This window comes from Chiloscyllium punctatum, chromosome 22 (genome assembly GCF_047496795.1).
Source record: "Chiloscyllium punctatum isolate Juve2018m chromosome 22, sChiPun1.3, whole genome shotgun sequence".
Classification (NCBI taxonomy): domain Eukaryota; kingdom Metazoa; phylum Chordata; class Chondrichthyes; order Orectolobiformes; family Hemiscylliidae; genus Chiloscyllium; species Chiloscyllium punctatum.
Genome location: NC_092760.1, coordinates 45,554,163 through 45,570,725, shown reverse-complemented (window position 1 = coordinate 45,570,725; position 16,563 = coordinate 45,554,163). Strand labels below are relative to the sequence as shown.

At 41.2% G+C, this 16,563-nt stretch overlaps 1 protein-coding gene across 1 annotated transcript in view; it reads left to right on the top strand.

Moving 5' to 3' along the window:
* Positions 1-1,058: 1,058 nt before the first annotated feature.
* The window catches only part of LOC140493595 (uncharacterized), a 334,841-nt gene continuing 319,336 nt past the window's right edge, over positions 1,059-16,563 (top strand). Inside the window, exon 1 of the mRNA XM_072592212.1 lies at positions 1,059-1,229. Coding sequence (XP_072448313.1) covers positions 1,159-1,229 — 71 coding nt within the window. The 5' untranslated portion in view covers positions 1,059-1,158. The remainder of the gene's footprint in view (positions 1,230-16,563) is intronic.

Below are 16,563 nucleotides of genomic sequence, written 5' to 3'. Positions count from 1 at the left end.
ATAACAGTGGTAGGAACTTCTTCCAGCTACTGGACATATGTTTGATTATGTATATGAAAAAGTGCAATTTGTGAGAGCATCAAAGCCAAAATGACGGTGCTAGTCTTAAATCTGCGTTACACCTATGGGCATCATGAACTGTCTACCCTGTGCATAATACCTGCACAATGCTCACAAAGTGTCATTTGACATGAGTCAAGCTGGAAGTGTGCATGTGTGACATGGATGCTATCTTGGTATCAAACAAACACCCATAGCACTGATACTATTCTTCCATTACTTAATTTTTAAACATTGGAAAGATCTATTGGAAAGCTATTTCCAAATTCTGTGTTTGGCAATGTGCCCCCTCACCCACTTCTACCAAATAGCACTCGTCAGTACACCTCTGACTCACCTTGAAGAACAGCAAATGTTGAGTTAGTGCATCAACAAACAGGTATGTTTGTATGTAAATAAAATATCACATTCAGTGTGTGATCATCAGTTTTCCACGTTTTAAAAGAATGAAGAAAGAGAAAGAATGACCAAAGATTTCAGGCTGAAGGCCAGTCACTTACATACTCCTGCTAGTCTACAAACCTCCTGCAGCTTTTACAATTGACTTTTAATGATCCTCAGGATTTGTGGAAATTTGATGTTAAGTTGTTAAAGTAACAGGGTACCTAAAACATATCCTCACCCTACAGACAGAATAATGCATTGCTTGTCTGATGGTAAAGTAATCCTGTTATTATAATCTAGCATATCTCCTAACAATGAAATATAATATGAGAGTTTCATGGCTGTAGAGAAAGAAAAGTTATAAATACCCTTTAAAGAATTAGAGGCTTGTTAATTTGTTAAAGGTGATGTTTATATCAAGGACCAATCTCAAATGCTCCCGAATTTGTTTTGTTTTCAGGGGATGTAAGGTTTGAGGGAGCCAGAATGCCAATATATTCCTGCCTAAAGGCCTCCTTGTTTGGCACAGCTGAATGGAGGAAAGGCATTTCAGCTGGGTTTCTCTGTGACTGGCTTCCTGTTTGGAATGGTTTTGCTTTCTATCATTACAGGAAGCATAATCGTCAGCTAATGCTCAGCTGAATACTCAGACAGTGAAAAGCTGGAGTTTTGTGCTTTCCAAAATAAGGTGAAAGAAAGGAAGGGGAAGACAGAATGGATGATTTAGAACACCGACGTGAACTACGAAGACAGAAACGTGAAGAGCTTTGGCGTCAAGCAGAGAGGTACAATTTATTCATGTTTTGATTACAGTCTTTTCTCTCTGCAGAGCAGTTTATACACATTGCAGAGACCTAGAGTTCAATGCAACTGAAGCATGAATAACTCTCAGTGACTGCATGCCCCCTACTTATTATTGTTACTAACAGTTCTACAAGACCAAAGAATAAAGTTACACATTTACTGGTTTGACTGATTTTAAACTGACCTGAAATCTCTTGTGTGCTGTGTTATAGAAATCACTGACTGGGCAATATTGCTTTCAATCTGAGATGCCTGTAACCAATGAATGGAAAATATTTAAGATCTTGAAAATTGAAGCTGTTATGGACAGTGGTAATGTTTGTTGAATTGTTTTAATTTATATGTTTAATAATACTGCAGACTGGCTTCCAGAACTTGTATACATTATTTGTGACTCCTGATGAATGGTCAGACTTTAGTACATACTGAATGCTGGGTGATCTGCAGCCTGCAGTTATGGTGTTAATTTCTTTTAGAAGCAAGAGAGCACAACTTGTTACCTTGAACCCTTTCCGCCAAAGGTTTCCTTTAAATTGAGAACTCTTATTGATGCTTGTGTTTTATAATTCCACCATGAAGGTCTAACAGCTTGATCTGTATTCTGTAGATTACAAGACACTGAAATTATCAGCCTGGTTTCTTCTTAGGTGTGGAGTTTTCTTATCACAGATGTTTGTGATGTCTGCTTATGTTGATTGGTTCATTTACTTAGCATCATTGCCTCCTCTGAGGTGATAAGCTACAGAATTTCAAGGGTGTTTGTGGTGACGAACAGTATATTTTGTGTTGGAATGTAACAGTATCAATTCATCATCTCGTCCCAGGTAAATGCTGATTTGGTTCATTTTTGATTTGTCAAAGTAGCTGGGACAAGGATCAAATGGTAGTCAGCCTTTCATCCTCTTGCCCTGCAGATATGTTCTTTTCAGCTAATTGCTCAGTTCCCTTTTGAAAGCTACCAAACTCTCATGAAGTACATTCCAGATCCTAATCAATCTATACATTTTTCTACATGTGGTTTTGGTTTCTTGTCAACCTCCTTAATTTGGTGTCCTCTGCATATTAGTCTCTAGCTATCTACTCTTTCCGTACCTGTTATGATTTTTAACAACTTGATAAACACTCTTTTTAATATTTTCTAATAGAGCATTGTCCCAGGCTTTCCAATCTGTCCAAATAATTAAAGCAAATCACCCCTAAAACTCTTATAAATGCTTTCTGCACCTCCTTTGATCCTTTCACAGTCTTCCTAAAGTCTGGTGCTCAGAATCCAATTGAAGTTGAACCACTGTCTTCCAATATTTCATCATAATGCCATTGAATTTGTTTTCCATGCCTCTATTAATAATGCTAGGAATCCTGTATGCCTTGATAACCACTTTCTTAATATTTCCATCGATAATTTGTGCACATATATTCCATGGTCCCATTGCTCCTGCATTTCCTTCAGAATTGTACTCCTCCATATTCTTCCTACCAAAATGGAATAATTCACTCTTCACTACCTTAAATATCATCTACAACATTTTATCAACCTGTCTATATTTGCATGAACAGATTTTCACTTTAATGACTGGTTATTTTGATTTACAGAGATCTAATTGTCATAGTGTCATAGAATCCTAGAGATACATAGCATGGAAACAGACCCTTCGGTCCAACTCATCCATGCCTACCAGATATCCTAACCTAATCTAGTCCCATTTGCCAGCAGTTGGCCCATATCCCTTTTAATCATTCCTATTCATATACCCATCTAGATGCTTTTTAAATGCCGTAATTATACCAGTCTCCATTACTTCTTCTGACAGCTCATTCCATACACACACCATACTCTGCATGAAAAAAGTTGTCCCTTAAGTCCCTTTTAAATCTTTCCCCACTCACCCTAAATCTATGCCATCTAGTTCTGGACTCTCCCATCCCAGGGAACAGACCTTGTTTATTTATCCTATTTGAATAACGCTATCGTACCCGCCTCTATCACCTCCGCTGGCAACACGTTCCAGGCACCCACCACCCTCTGCATAAAAACCTTGCCACACATATCTCCCTTAAACTTTTTCCCTCTCACCTTGAACTCGCGACCCCTAGTAAATGAATCTCCCACTCTGGGAAAAAGCTTCTTGCTATCCACCCTGTCTATACCTCTCATGATTTTGTGGACCTCAATCAATGATCTGAGGATTCAATTGCTCCCTGCTGTCCATGCCGGATATATGCTTCCTTCTTTTTCTTAACCAAAACCTCAATTTCTCTAGACACCCAGAATTCCCTACACCTACCAGTCTTACCTTTCATCCTAACAGGAATATACTATCTCTGGACTCTCGTTATCTCATTTCTGAAGGCTTCACATTTTTCAGCCATCCCTTTACCTGCGAACATCTGCCCCCAAACAGCTTTTGAAAGTTCTTGCTTAATGCCGTCAAAATTGGCCTTCCTCCAATTTAGAACTTCAACTTTTAGATCTGGTCTATCCTTTTCCATCACTATTTTAAAACTAATAGAATTATGGTCGCTGGCCCCAAAGTGCTCCCCCATTGATACCTCAGGCACCTGCCCTGCCTCATTTCCCAAGAGTAGGTCAAGTTTTGCAAATTCTGTAGTAGGCACATCTACATACTGAATCAGAAAATTTTCTTGTATACGTTAACAAATTCCTCTCCAACTAAACCCTGAACATTATGGCAGTCCCAGTTTACATTTCAACATTATTGTAAATATTATGCATTAGTGCCTATCGATAGAAAGAGAGTTTCTCCTTCTGTTTATTCCAGCGTTGACAATACATGCATTCACATTAACAGTTTATTGATTCTACAATTTTGTTTGGATGCTTTGACTCATCAGGTTGGAAGGTAGGCGGAATGTTTTAGTGTTGTTCCCTTCTAGCCTTGAACCATTTATTTATACAAACTAGTCAAAGCTACTAAATTTTAAAATAAAAACAAGAATATTGGCCAGATTGTGATCATGCCAGTTGCAGATATTCTACTATGTTTGTGCTCGCCTTTCACCGGAGATAAAAGCATTTGAATAGTTCAAATCCAGATACAGAAATTAACAAATAACTTTCATTCTTAGTCATTCTAAACGAGACAGACCACATCAAGTCTAAATATCCAACTGAACACTTTTCACTGCAAAAGATGGGTTAGGCTTCATTGTAATAGTCAAACCACGTCCAGATTGAGGCTGTTAAATGTCTTCATTCAAATCTGTAAACAAGCCAAGTGTCAGTACCTCTGTCAGTATTATCAACATCATGTGAAAATTTAAAATGTTGTAAGCTATTACAATACAATCTACTTAATTGAAGATTAAAGTAATGAAGACTCTGGAAATGAGAAAAGCAAGTTTCTATCAATTGCTGAAATTCATCAAGTTAGGCAAAAGTGAGGATTGCAGATGCTGAAAATTAGAGTCAAGATTAGAGTGGTGCTGGAAAAGCACAGCAGGTCAGGCAGCATCTGAGGAGCAGGAGAATCGAGGTTTCGGGCAAAAGCCCTTCATCAGGACTGAAGAAAGGGAGCCTCCGGGGTGGAGAGATAAATGGGAGAGGGGTGGGGGCGTGGAGAAGGTAGCAAAGAGTACAATAGGTGAATGGAGGTGGGATAGGGATGAAGGTGATAAGTCAGAGAGGAGGGTGGGGGAAGGTAACAAAGAGTACAATGGGTGGATGAGGGTGGGGATGAAGGTGATAGGTCAGAGAGGAGGGTGGAAAGGATAGGTGGGAAGGAAGATTGGCAGGTAGGACAGGTCATGAGGATGGTGCTGAGCTGGAAGGTTGGAATTAGGGTAAGGTGGGGGAAACGAGGAAACTGGTGAAGTCTATATTGATGCCCTGAGGTTGAAGTGTTCCTAGGCGGAAGATGAGGTGTTCTTCCTCCAGGCGTCGGGTGGTGAGGGAGTGGTGGTGGAGGAGGCCCAGGACCTACATGTCCTTGGCAGAGTAGGAGGGGGAGTTGAAATGTTGGGCCATGGAGTGGTGGGGTTGATTGGTGTGGGTGTCCCAGAGATATTCCCTAAAGTACTCTGTGAAAAAGTGTCCAGTCTCCCCAATGTAGAGGAGACTACATCAGGATCAACAGATACAGTAAATGACATTGGTGGATGTGCAGGTGAAACTTTGATGGATGTGGAAGACTCCTTGGGGGCCTTGGATGGAGGTGAGGGGGGAGGTGTGGGCGCAGGTTTTGTAATTCCGGCGGTGGCAGGGGAAGGTGCCAGGAGGTGAGGGTGGGTTCTTGGGGATCGTGAACCTGACCAGGTAGTCACAGAGGGAACGGTCTTTGTGGAAAGTGGAAAGGGGTGGGGAGGGAAATATTTCCCTGGTGGTGGGGTCCATTTGAAGGTAGCAGAAATGTCGGCAGATGATGCGGTTTATGCAAAGGTTGGTAGGGGTGGAAGGTGAGGACCAAGGGGGTTCTGTCCTTGTTACGGTTGGAGTGGTGGGGTTTGAGGGCAGAGGTGCGGGATGTGGATGAGATGCATTGGAGGGCATCTTCAACCATGTGGGAGGGGAAATTATGGTCTTTAAAGAAGGAGGCCATCTGGTGTGTTCTGTGGTGGAACTGGTCCTCCTGGGAGCAGATACGGCAGAGGCAGAGGAATTGGGAATACAGGATAGCAGTTTTGCAGGAAGTATGGTGGGAAGAGGTATAATCCAGGTAGCTGTGGGAGTCGCTGGGTTTGTAAAAAAGTGTCAGTGTCAAGTCAGTCGTTGATGGTGATGGAGAGGTCCAGGAAGGGGAGGAAGGTGTCAGAGATGGTCCAGGTGAATTTAAAGTCGAGGTGGCATGAGTTGGTGATGTTGATGAACTGCTGAAGCTCCTCGCGGGAGCACGAGGTGGCACTGATGCAGTTATCAATGTAGCGGAGGAAGAGGTGAGAAGTGGTGCCGGTGTAACTACAGAAGATGGACTGCAACACAAAGCCAACAAAGAGACAGGCATAGCTGGGGCCCATGCAGGTGCCCATGGCTACCCCTTTGGCCTGGAGGAAGTGGGAGGATTCAAAAGAGAAATTGTTAAGCGTGAAGACCAGTGCTGTTTGTCAGGGCAAAGGTGTACATATCAATTGTTTGTTTGGATTAACATTATGAGAGCAGTTTCTTATAACTTGGTGCAGTTTCATTCAAAAATTGCTGTAAATTATTCTTTAAATCAGAACTGCCCTAAATAAATAAGATATATGATAAATAAATTGAACAAATCACATGACCAACATGAGATTACCCAAGCAGGTGCTCTACACCCAGCTCTGAAATGGCAGGTCAGCCCCAGGTGGCCAGAAGTTGTCTTTCAGGGTAACCCTCAAGGCCTCACTGGTGAAGTGTGGCATTTCCACAGACATCTAGGAGTCATCAACCCAACACCATCAAAGTGGAGGAGGAACACCCGGGAAGACGTCGAGCACCTTAAGACTTGCCGTCAGGAGAAAGCAGAAGCCTGGTGAAAACAGCTGCCACACCAATGCCCCACCCAGCCCTTCCCATGACCACCTTTTTCCCCAAGTATGGCAGAGTCTGTGGAAGCTGCATTGGACTGCACATTCACCTACGGACTCACCCTGAGAGTGGAAGAGTGTCATCCTCGTCTGCGAGGAACCGCCAATGAAATAAATATTATCCACTTTTTAAGAAAAGGTCTTGAACAGACTATTTTAATTCCCACATTGCGCTGTCTAATTGGAGATCTTATCATGTTCTTTTTTTATTTTCTCATGATGTAAACCTTTCAAAGCATGCTACTATTTATAAACTATTTTAAAAATCTGCTCACTATCATTTAAAAGGATTTTATGAAATTGTTGTTGCTTCTAAGGATTTCCTTCCATTCATAAAATGGGAAAAGAAAGTTTGATGACAACAGAGAAATTATTAGTAAGAGTGTATCTACTAGGTAATGTGATAATATTATTCAACTCTATTCCTGATCATATAGTTGCCTCAGCAGAGAAATCATTTGTTGAAGAGACTGATGCAATGTCCAGTCAGAAATGTTAGTTTCGGGCAACAGTCACCCAATCTCTTTATACTACGTCTGTGTCCAACCCTTCAGCTATGGCAAACTTCATAATGTTCCTGTGACCATCACATGACTCTTCCTTGTTGGCACTTCTTTCAGTTCCAGCCTTGATTACAATGGAACCTTCAGCATTTTTTCTGCTGTAGATCTTTGTGTTCAATCATGATAGATTTGCCATACCATTGTATACTATAACCTGAACAGATCAGTATTTTATTGAAATTGAAACATAGAGGGAACTAATGAAGATATTTATGTACTCGTACACAATCAGAAATTGACAGACGGCACACTGCAATAACTAACATTGCAGTTGAACAGCTTCCCTTAACATAATTATATGCCAAAAGGCCACCCTTGTCCTCCACAAATTCAGGGATTTGACAGATTGCAAATGCCAAACCTGAAAATAGTGACAATTGACAGTTTCGCTAAAACCATAAAGGGTACTGGTCAGACCATAGGTGGAATACTGTGGAACAGTTTTCGTCGCCTTATTTAAGGAAATATATACTGCTATTAAAATCAATCCAGAGAAGGTTCACGAGGCTGATATTAAATTTGGAGAGATTGTCTGTCTTATTAGGAGAGATCGAATAGGTTGGGCCTATACCTGTTTAAAATTGAGAAGAATGAGACGACAGCCTTAAATGTTTCAAAAGATTCCTAGGGGAATTAACAGAATAGATGCCAAAAGGTTGCTGTCCCTAGTGCAAGAGTCTTGGACCAGAGGGTATCATCTCTGAATAACAGTTCACATATTTAAGAGGGATGACGAGGAATTTCTTCTCCGAAGGTGGTGAATCTGTGGAATTCTTTTATGCAGAGGGCTATTGAGACTGGGTCATTAAGTATAAATAAGGTTGAAATAGACAAATTTCTAATTGGTAACAGAATTAAGAGGTATATGGAGTTAACAGGAAATCGGAATGGAAGATGATCAGATCACCTCAGAGCTTATTGAATGACAGAGCAGACTTGATGAGCTGAATGACCTTATTCTCCCATGAGTATGTCTTATGGTCGTATGAAATAACAGCAGATGATTCTCAATGATTAAATAAAATAGATGTTGATGAATCGAAACATGCTTTTATTGTGAAATTTCTGCATTTTGCCTTTTCGGAGGTAACATTTGGATAAGCCTGTATTTAAGTCTCTCCACTCCATAGTGACTATATCAATATTGCCAACAACACATCAATATTTGTTCACAAATGTCTGCCATATGCAGCTCAGAGTTATCGTAAACCAGCTTCACAGGGGCATGTGAGTTTTCCAATGGGCTGTGCAGGAAACCAAGAAAATCTTTCCTCAAAGCTTCAATTTACAATCGCTATTAAGCTGCTTTGAGGTTGAAGGGGATCTTTGTACAAAAAAACTTGTCATCATATTCCTAAATAGGATATTTGATCTTCTCTGACCAACAACCTTTGAAAGAGATACATTTTCAACATTTTCATCATTAGTTTTCGGTTTTAACTTTGATGACACAATTTGACCATACAGTGCTGGAGATGTTGGTACTACCAAGACAAGGAACCTTCACAAGAGCAGTAGAACCATTGCTGGTGTGGCCTGGACTGTATGCTAGGCTTGTAAAAGCACAAGTTTACATGTGCTGTTTGCCCAAAAAGATACCCAGTGGGTAGATTGTGACATCAGGTAGTCTCTAATAATGATGTGACACCTGATCTGCTATTTAGGCCAGGCTGATGTTATTTCTTAAACATTCAGCTGCATGAGGGGTCCCCACTAAAGCTGTTTAAAGTAATTTCTATGATACTTTCAAATTTTGAGTTTGATTTATTGCTACGGTGTGAATATAAGTATTGTGTTATTAGAGAAATTGTGATTCAGTAAGATCTGGTATTTGACATTGCCAAGGAAACCAGAAAGATTTAAGGCCCTTATCAGTAGTAATGGAGACTATAGGTACAGATCACTTGAGGCATGGCAGGAAGAGGAAGCACAAGCAATATATCAGGAACGTTGTGTGGAGAGGGAGTAGGATGAAGAGCATGGTCAAAGGTATACCTATTAACTACCTTCTGTGGAGAAAAGAAATAAAGTACTGGGGATACTAGAAATCAGAAACAAAAACAAAAATTGCTGGAAAAACTCAGCAGGTTAAAAGAAGGGTCACCAAACCTGAAAAGTTAACTCTACTTTCTCTCCAATGATGCTGTCAGACCTGTTGAGTTTCCCCATGAATTTCTAACTTTGAATCTTCAGAAATTGCTGGAAAAGCTCAGCAGGTTTGGCAGTATCTGTGGAGAGATATTACAGTTAACATTTCAGGTCAAGATCTGGGGGAGGATCACTCAACCCAAAATGTTAACTCTGATTTCTCCTCATGGTTACAGGTGTGTTGGATTGCTTTAGGGTATATTTCATTTTTCTAACAAGGACTTTTTTAAAAATGTACTGGTGGGATATGGGCATTGCTGGATGGGTCAGCATTTATTGCCCGTCCTTAGGGAACTTTGAAATGGTGAAGGTGAGCGGCATTCGTGAGCTGCTGCAGTCCATGTTCTGTAGGTAGACCCACAATGCCACTTGGAAGGGAATTCCAAGATTTCGATCTTGGAACACTGAAGGAATGGCAATGTATTTCCAGTGCACTAATTCCCCATACTGTTCACTTCACTCTTTAAAGAGTGAAGCCTGAAAATCAACATGGAAAAATAATAAAAGAGTGAAAGCACTTATTCTCATTGGGAAACTGTGCGCTATACAGACACTAATATTAACTCTTGCAAGTCACTTATAAACAAAAAGCTTTTATACTTGTGCTTACATAGTATCAGCAGTCCTTCTAATTTTGCTAGGGAACATTATTGTCAAATCTGACTCTGTTAGCTACTGACATCCACACCATGTCACTTTGCAACATGACAGTATCAGTTAATGATGAATGACAGGAATTGTTTTGTAAGAGCTTCAGGGCCCTAAAACAACCTTTTAATGAAATAATGATCTACACATCACTGAGTATAAACAGCACAGTATATGCAGTTAGAGACTGAAAACCACTACATTAGACTATAACAGTAAAACATCACACCTCACTACAATAAACAAGAAATATTGAGTGAGTACATAGATATGAACTCTCAAAGAAGATAGATTAATCTTTACCCATGTAAGTAGAAATTAGAGCCTGGAGTATCTATGATTGCCATATATTGGAATATTTAATATTAATACATGATAGTGTTACTTTGGAGTCGAATTCTGATGACAGGTCTTGAGTTTGCCTTCTCCTGGACCTACTTGCCTTGAATACAAACTCACAGTAATGCACCAAATCACGTGATGAAAAAGGAATAAAGTTGTTGAATTTGTGGGTAGAACCCATAGGTGAACCACGATCAATGGGAGAGCTGCACTTAGCAATCAACAGATGAAAAACACTAAAGCCTGCAGTTCTAATGGTATTCCAAATTAAATTGTCAAAGATGGTGGACTTTTGCTCACATCAAGAATCCATGCATTCATCATATGGATTTAAAAGAAAAATGAACTTACCAGCATGACCTCCCCTTCCACCTCAATGCTGGAATTTTCAGTTACTGTCAAGTAGGACAGTAAATCATGTGAAAACTATTAAGGTAATTTCCTACTGTTCATTGTAAGAAAAATTCTCAAATGCATTATCCAGAATAATGTAATCCCTGTGGCTGAGGAAACCTGCCCAGAGAGATGAAATGATTTTTATGATCTTTCTGACCCCCACCTTGCTGTAGCCAAGATATTTCCAATCGGGGGCAAATAAAATAAAATGATGGTTGTGATTTGGCATGTGACCTGTGTCCCTCGTGCTGCCCCCTCCACCCCACCCCCACCCCCTCAGATATTATTGTCAGAGCAGCCAGAGTACTCAAGACAGACATTCCCATTGGGAAGGATGAACTGTATGCCCTCTGTAAAACTCAGGAGAAAGTGAGGACTGCTGATGCTGGAGATTGGAGTCAAGAGTGCAGTGCTGGAAAAGCACAGCAGGTCAGACGGCATCCGAAGAGCAGGAGAATCGATGTTTTGGACATAAGCCCTTCATCAAGAAAGTGGGGTCAAGTGTGTGGTGCTGGAAAAACACAGCAGGGCAGGCAGGAGAAAGTGAGGACTGCATATGCTGGAAGTCAGAGTTGGGAGTGTGGTGCTGGAAAAACATAGCAGATCAGGCAGCATCTGAGGAGCAGGAATTCCTGATAAAGGGCTGATGCCCAAAACATCAATTCTACTGCTTCTCAGATGCTGCCTGACCTGCTGTGCTTTTCCAACACCATACTTTTGACTCTATAAAACTCACCCTCATTTTGACTTTTGATCATCCAGAGCAATTTCTAACATTCTCTTTGTTGCCAGACAAAATCAAGGAAAATGTTAATAACACAAAAGCTATTTCCATCAATCTGACCAAAATACTTGACTCAGTAAATCACGTGGCTCAGTGGATTGTACTTCAAGGATTTGGTTGTCCAAGAAATCTCTTGACAGTCCTGAAAGTGCTTCACAATGATATGACCATAACTGTCTTGTGTGGGAAACCCTTGTTTTAGGGCCCTGTGGTTCAAAACCCAGACTAAGCCAAAAAAAATTTATGATGCCCTCCATATTACTTATAATCTGCTTACCAGTGGCTATTCGCATTGTCCAAACTCAACTGCCCTCCGGTGTGCATATTAAATACTGCCTAGATGAAAAACTCTCTCTTTTTAATGGCAATATCCTCGGTGCTAGGTCGAAACTGAACACTTTGTAGACATACATGGTTTATAGTTGTTGGATGACTGCAGCACTGCTACTGTATTCTGAAGAAGGGCTTATGCCTGAAACGTCGATTCTCCTTCTCCTTTGATGCTGCCTGACCTGCTGCGCTTTTCCAGCAACACATTTTTAAGCTCTGATCTCCAGCATCTGCAGTCCTCACTTTCTCCTACTTATTCTGTACCAGATTTGCAAGCCCTTCTCTATCCTTTTAATTCTACATACAAGAAACTTTGACTGGTTTTGAATATTGCCAAAACCAAATTCATATATTAACCCATAGTTGACGAACCAATAATTCCACCTCCACATATGTTAAAGAATGAATTCTGTGTAATGTGTCAAGCACTTCTCATATTTTGACAGTCACCTCACTCAAAAGACTACCATTAATGTGCGCATCCAAGACCAGATCAGCCGTCACATACAGAATGATGAATTGCTGAAGAAGGGTCACTGGACCTGAAACGCTAACTCTGATTTCTCTCCATAGATGCTGCCAGACCTGCTGAGCTTTTTCCAGCAATTTCTGTTTTTATTTCTGATTTCCAGCAGCCCCAGATCTGTTAGTTTTGTACCAGATCAGTTGTGCTAGCTCAGCCTTCTACAAACTGTGGCACAAGTTTTCAACAACAGATCTCAGCAATTCAACAAAAGTGCAGAGCAGTTGTTGTCACAACACTCCTGTATTGCAATGAGAGCAGGACTATCTATCAGCAATGAGTACTAGGAAAAAGATCTGCCTGTAATGCCTGCCTCACATTCTTTGCATTCAATGGGGAGGCCATTGAACAAATGTTACAGGCTGTCTTGAAGCCAAAGCTAGATCTGTTCAGTCAAAATTAATTTTGATGGAATGGTCATTCTGCCTCCCATGGCCAAATGCATCCCTCCCACCCAGATTCTGTTTTCTCAACATGCAAATGACCAGTGTTCCAAGGAAGAGCAAAGAAATTGCTTCAAAGCGACATTAATAACTGAGAAGAGCTCGCTATCAAAATGGCTACAACTTATCCATCAATCTGCATCAAGCTTTGAGTCATAGCATCTTAATAATAAGACAGAGCAAAGCAATAGAAGGGAGAGAAGGGAAACAAATTCTGCCCATTATTTTGTGAGACATCTTGCCCCATGTGTCTTATGATCATTGGGTTAAGAATTGGCCTGTTTAGTCACATAATCCATGTCAAAAACACAACTTTGTGGACCCTATGGAGGTGACCAATCTAATGGGTTGGGAATTCCTCTCTTTAATTTTCATAATTTCCATAATTTTTTTGAAGTATTCAGGGGAACAATGTTATAGAGGGTGTGTCAAACGTATTAGATCACTGGGGTGGGGGGGTTATAAAATCACTGGGCTTGGATTGGGGGGAGTTTATAAAAAAGAGGTGTGGACTGTTGATAGTAGATACCTTAAGGCACTGGAACGGTACCATCAGCGCTGACTCTGCTTGGAAGAAAGACGCTCCAATACCAGCATCCTTGACCAGACTAATATCCCCAGCATCTAGGGACTGACCTCTCTTGATCAGCTCCAATGGGCTGAGCACACTGTCCACATGACCGACATGAGAGTTCCCAAGCAGGTGCTGTACTCCCAGCTGTGCAATGGCAGGTGAGGCCCAGGTGGGCAGGGGAAGTGCTTCAGTGATACCCTCAAGGCCTCACTGATGATGTGTGACATTCCCTGAGACACCTGGAAATCACTCGTCCAACACTTGTCTTCCATCCCAGGAAGCATCCAGTACCTTGAAACTTGCTGTCGGGAAAAAGTGGAAGCCAGGAGAAAACAGCGAAAGGAGCATGTTGCCAAACCAATGCTGCAATGTTCTCCCAACCACCTTCTGCTCCAAATGTAATAGAGCCTGTGGTAGCTGGACCAGTCTGTGAAGACACCTATACTAACTCTGAGAGTAGAAGAGAGTCATTCTCATCTGCGAGGGACTGCCAATGATGAACCCTTCAATCTTTGGATGTCTGTCTCCAAAATGAAAAGGGGCACTTTTGTACTGCCCTCAGCACCCCCCCATCTCAACAGCATCACCTCCCCCAATCCACCCACACATACCCCCAACCCGCCAACACTGCTGGAAGTTCAGAGGTTCAGACTCACTCCTTATCCAGGGTCAAGAGTGTAGTGCTGGAAAAGCACAGCTGGTCAGCTGATGAAGGGCTTTTTCCTGAAACGTTGATTCTCCTGCTCCTTGGAGGAGGCCTCACCTGCTGTGCTTTTCTAGTACCACCCTCTTGATTCTGATCTCCAGCATCTGCACTGCTCACTTTCTCCTTATTCCTTATCCAGTCTACCTCACCTCCTGCCTATTAGTTGCACTGTGTCACAAATGATGCCAACAATTATGAGGGCAATTCCATGATTTCATGAATAAGGAACTGTGCTCATTGGGAGCATAGGCCAGAGAATCCCTGCTGTAGTGATATAACCCTAACTGTGGCCCTGAGGGTCCTCCATGGACCCTCTGTATTGCGATCATGTAAGTGTTTAATCTGTGCTCAGAAAAATGGGAGATTTTGCCTAGTGTGAGGGCCTGATCAGTGATCTAATCTGATGTTGGGCAATGATGTTGAAGAGGAGGACAATGATGTCAAAGAGATCTATTGAAAGATTCAAGGTAGAGAAAAAGGACTCCTAAGGTTTTAGCACAGATGAAGTCTGTACCACTACAGCAGCAGCTCAGCCGGCAGGATGTACTTGGGGTCAGTACATTGTTCTTGTCCTTGTGTACTGGATTAAATCTGAAATTATTGCAGATCTAAACATGCACTTTGTCTGCCCTAAACGTCTGATGAAGAGAACAGCAAACAGACATAAAGCACTCTCACTTTGATCTGGCAGCCAAATTAAATAAAAGAGGATGGGAAAGGTTTACAATTTAAAATTGGATCCAGATTGCTTATGTTGTGCAGTTGCTGTGGATACTGGTCTTTTATTTGGAGTGACTGCAAATTTTAAACTCTGCAATTTTTTTTGCAACAGTTTTCTGAAATTATATATTCTACTGAACCTCATTGGAACCAGAACTTGGAACATATCAATGCAGACAAAAGTCTCATAGAAACTTGCAGCAGATTCAGCAAAAGAGAACTACAACAGGTCCAGAAACAGGATTCTGTACAGGGTTTGGAAATTCACTCGAATCATGGCAATAAGTTGAAAGAGAGGTGTCTAAAAATTACTGAGCTCCTGCTTGAGTCTGAGTTGATTCTTGATCAGTCCATGTCCAATCCATTTTCATACGTGGTACTGCTTGCACTTGCTCCAGCTAACATCAGGACAGCCTGTACTTCCTTCTAAAGGACCAACTTCACACATCAGGTAGAAGCTACTGCTGACTGGCTGTGGCGCCCGTGACTGTAAACAGGAGCTCAACTGCTGTAGCACCAAGGAAGAACGATGGCTCCCACATTCATAGATATGGTAGTGGAAGCCTTTGAATTAATATGGATATAATAGCTGATGATCTTCAACTCTTGTGATGTGACAGTTAGCTCCTATAATGTATGAATGAGATGAGTCATAAAGTACTGAAGAATTCAATGAACATCTCTAATAGCACCTGGCATTAACATATGTACACTGCGATGGCAGACATTTTCTAGCTAGCGTTTAAGCAATTTGAATGTATTTGCTTCCCTCAGCATGTCATACTTCAAGAGGACTCAGGAAGATGGAGAATGTGACCATGAGGTCACATGGCAAGACATAGTGATAACACCGTGAGCATTTTCCTTTAAAACTATATCACATATCTGCTGCAACACATAACACAACAGCCTTAGTCCAGGAAATTAGAAGGGCACAGGCCTTCTTATTACCAGGCCCAGGAAGCCCTTGACAAACACCCTCCAAAAGGGAATCAAGATAGTGGTCTCAACAACAGCCCCGGGAAACATGACTGTAAACTCCAGTCTCAGAATAAAGTCAGAAACACTCCCCACATTTCTTTATCACACAAGGGGTTTTGTAACATTGGCACCCACCGTCGTTGTATTATGTCCCATTGACACGTGAATTATGCATCAGGCCACCAGAAAAAAAACAACTGTTAATGCTGGATACATCATCATCGATGAAAGACCTCAGTACTTTAAATGGAATCTGACCTGTTCTATCATTTAAGAATACTCAAGGTATTGAAATCAAAATAAACAGATTTTTTTTTTTAAAAGTGATGATATTGAGCTTTTCTAGAAATCATTAACAAACAATTATCTCCAGAAATGCTGGAAACCGTCCTTTATACTGATATAGGCTGTCAACAGGAAGCTGGGGTTTTATCCGTATGAAGCAAATCACCTATTTGCATTAGCCTAAGGTTGCAACAAGATGCAAGCTGAGCAGTGAACTGATGGTTCATGTTTGTTTCCCAAACTGATCCATTTCAGCCTGTTTTCTAACCACCAGGCACTGGTCTGACATTGGTAGTTCAAAACCATACCAGTAGAGTAGTAGGAGATTCTGATTGACAATCGGTGGTCAGCCATGTAAAGG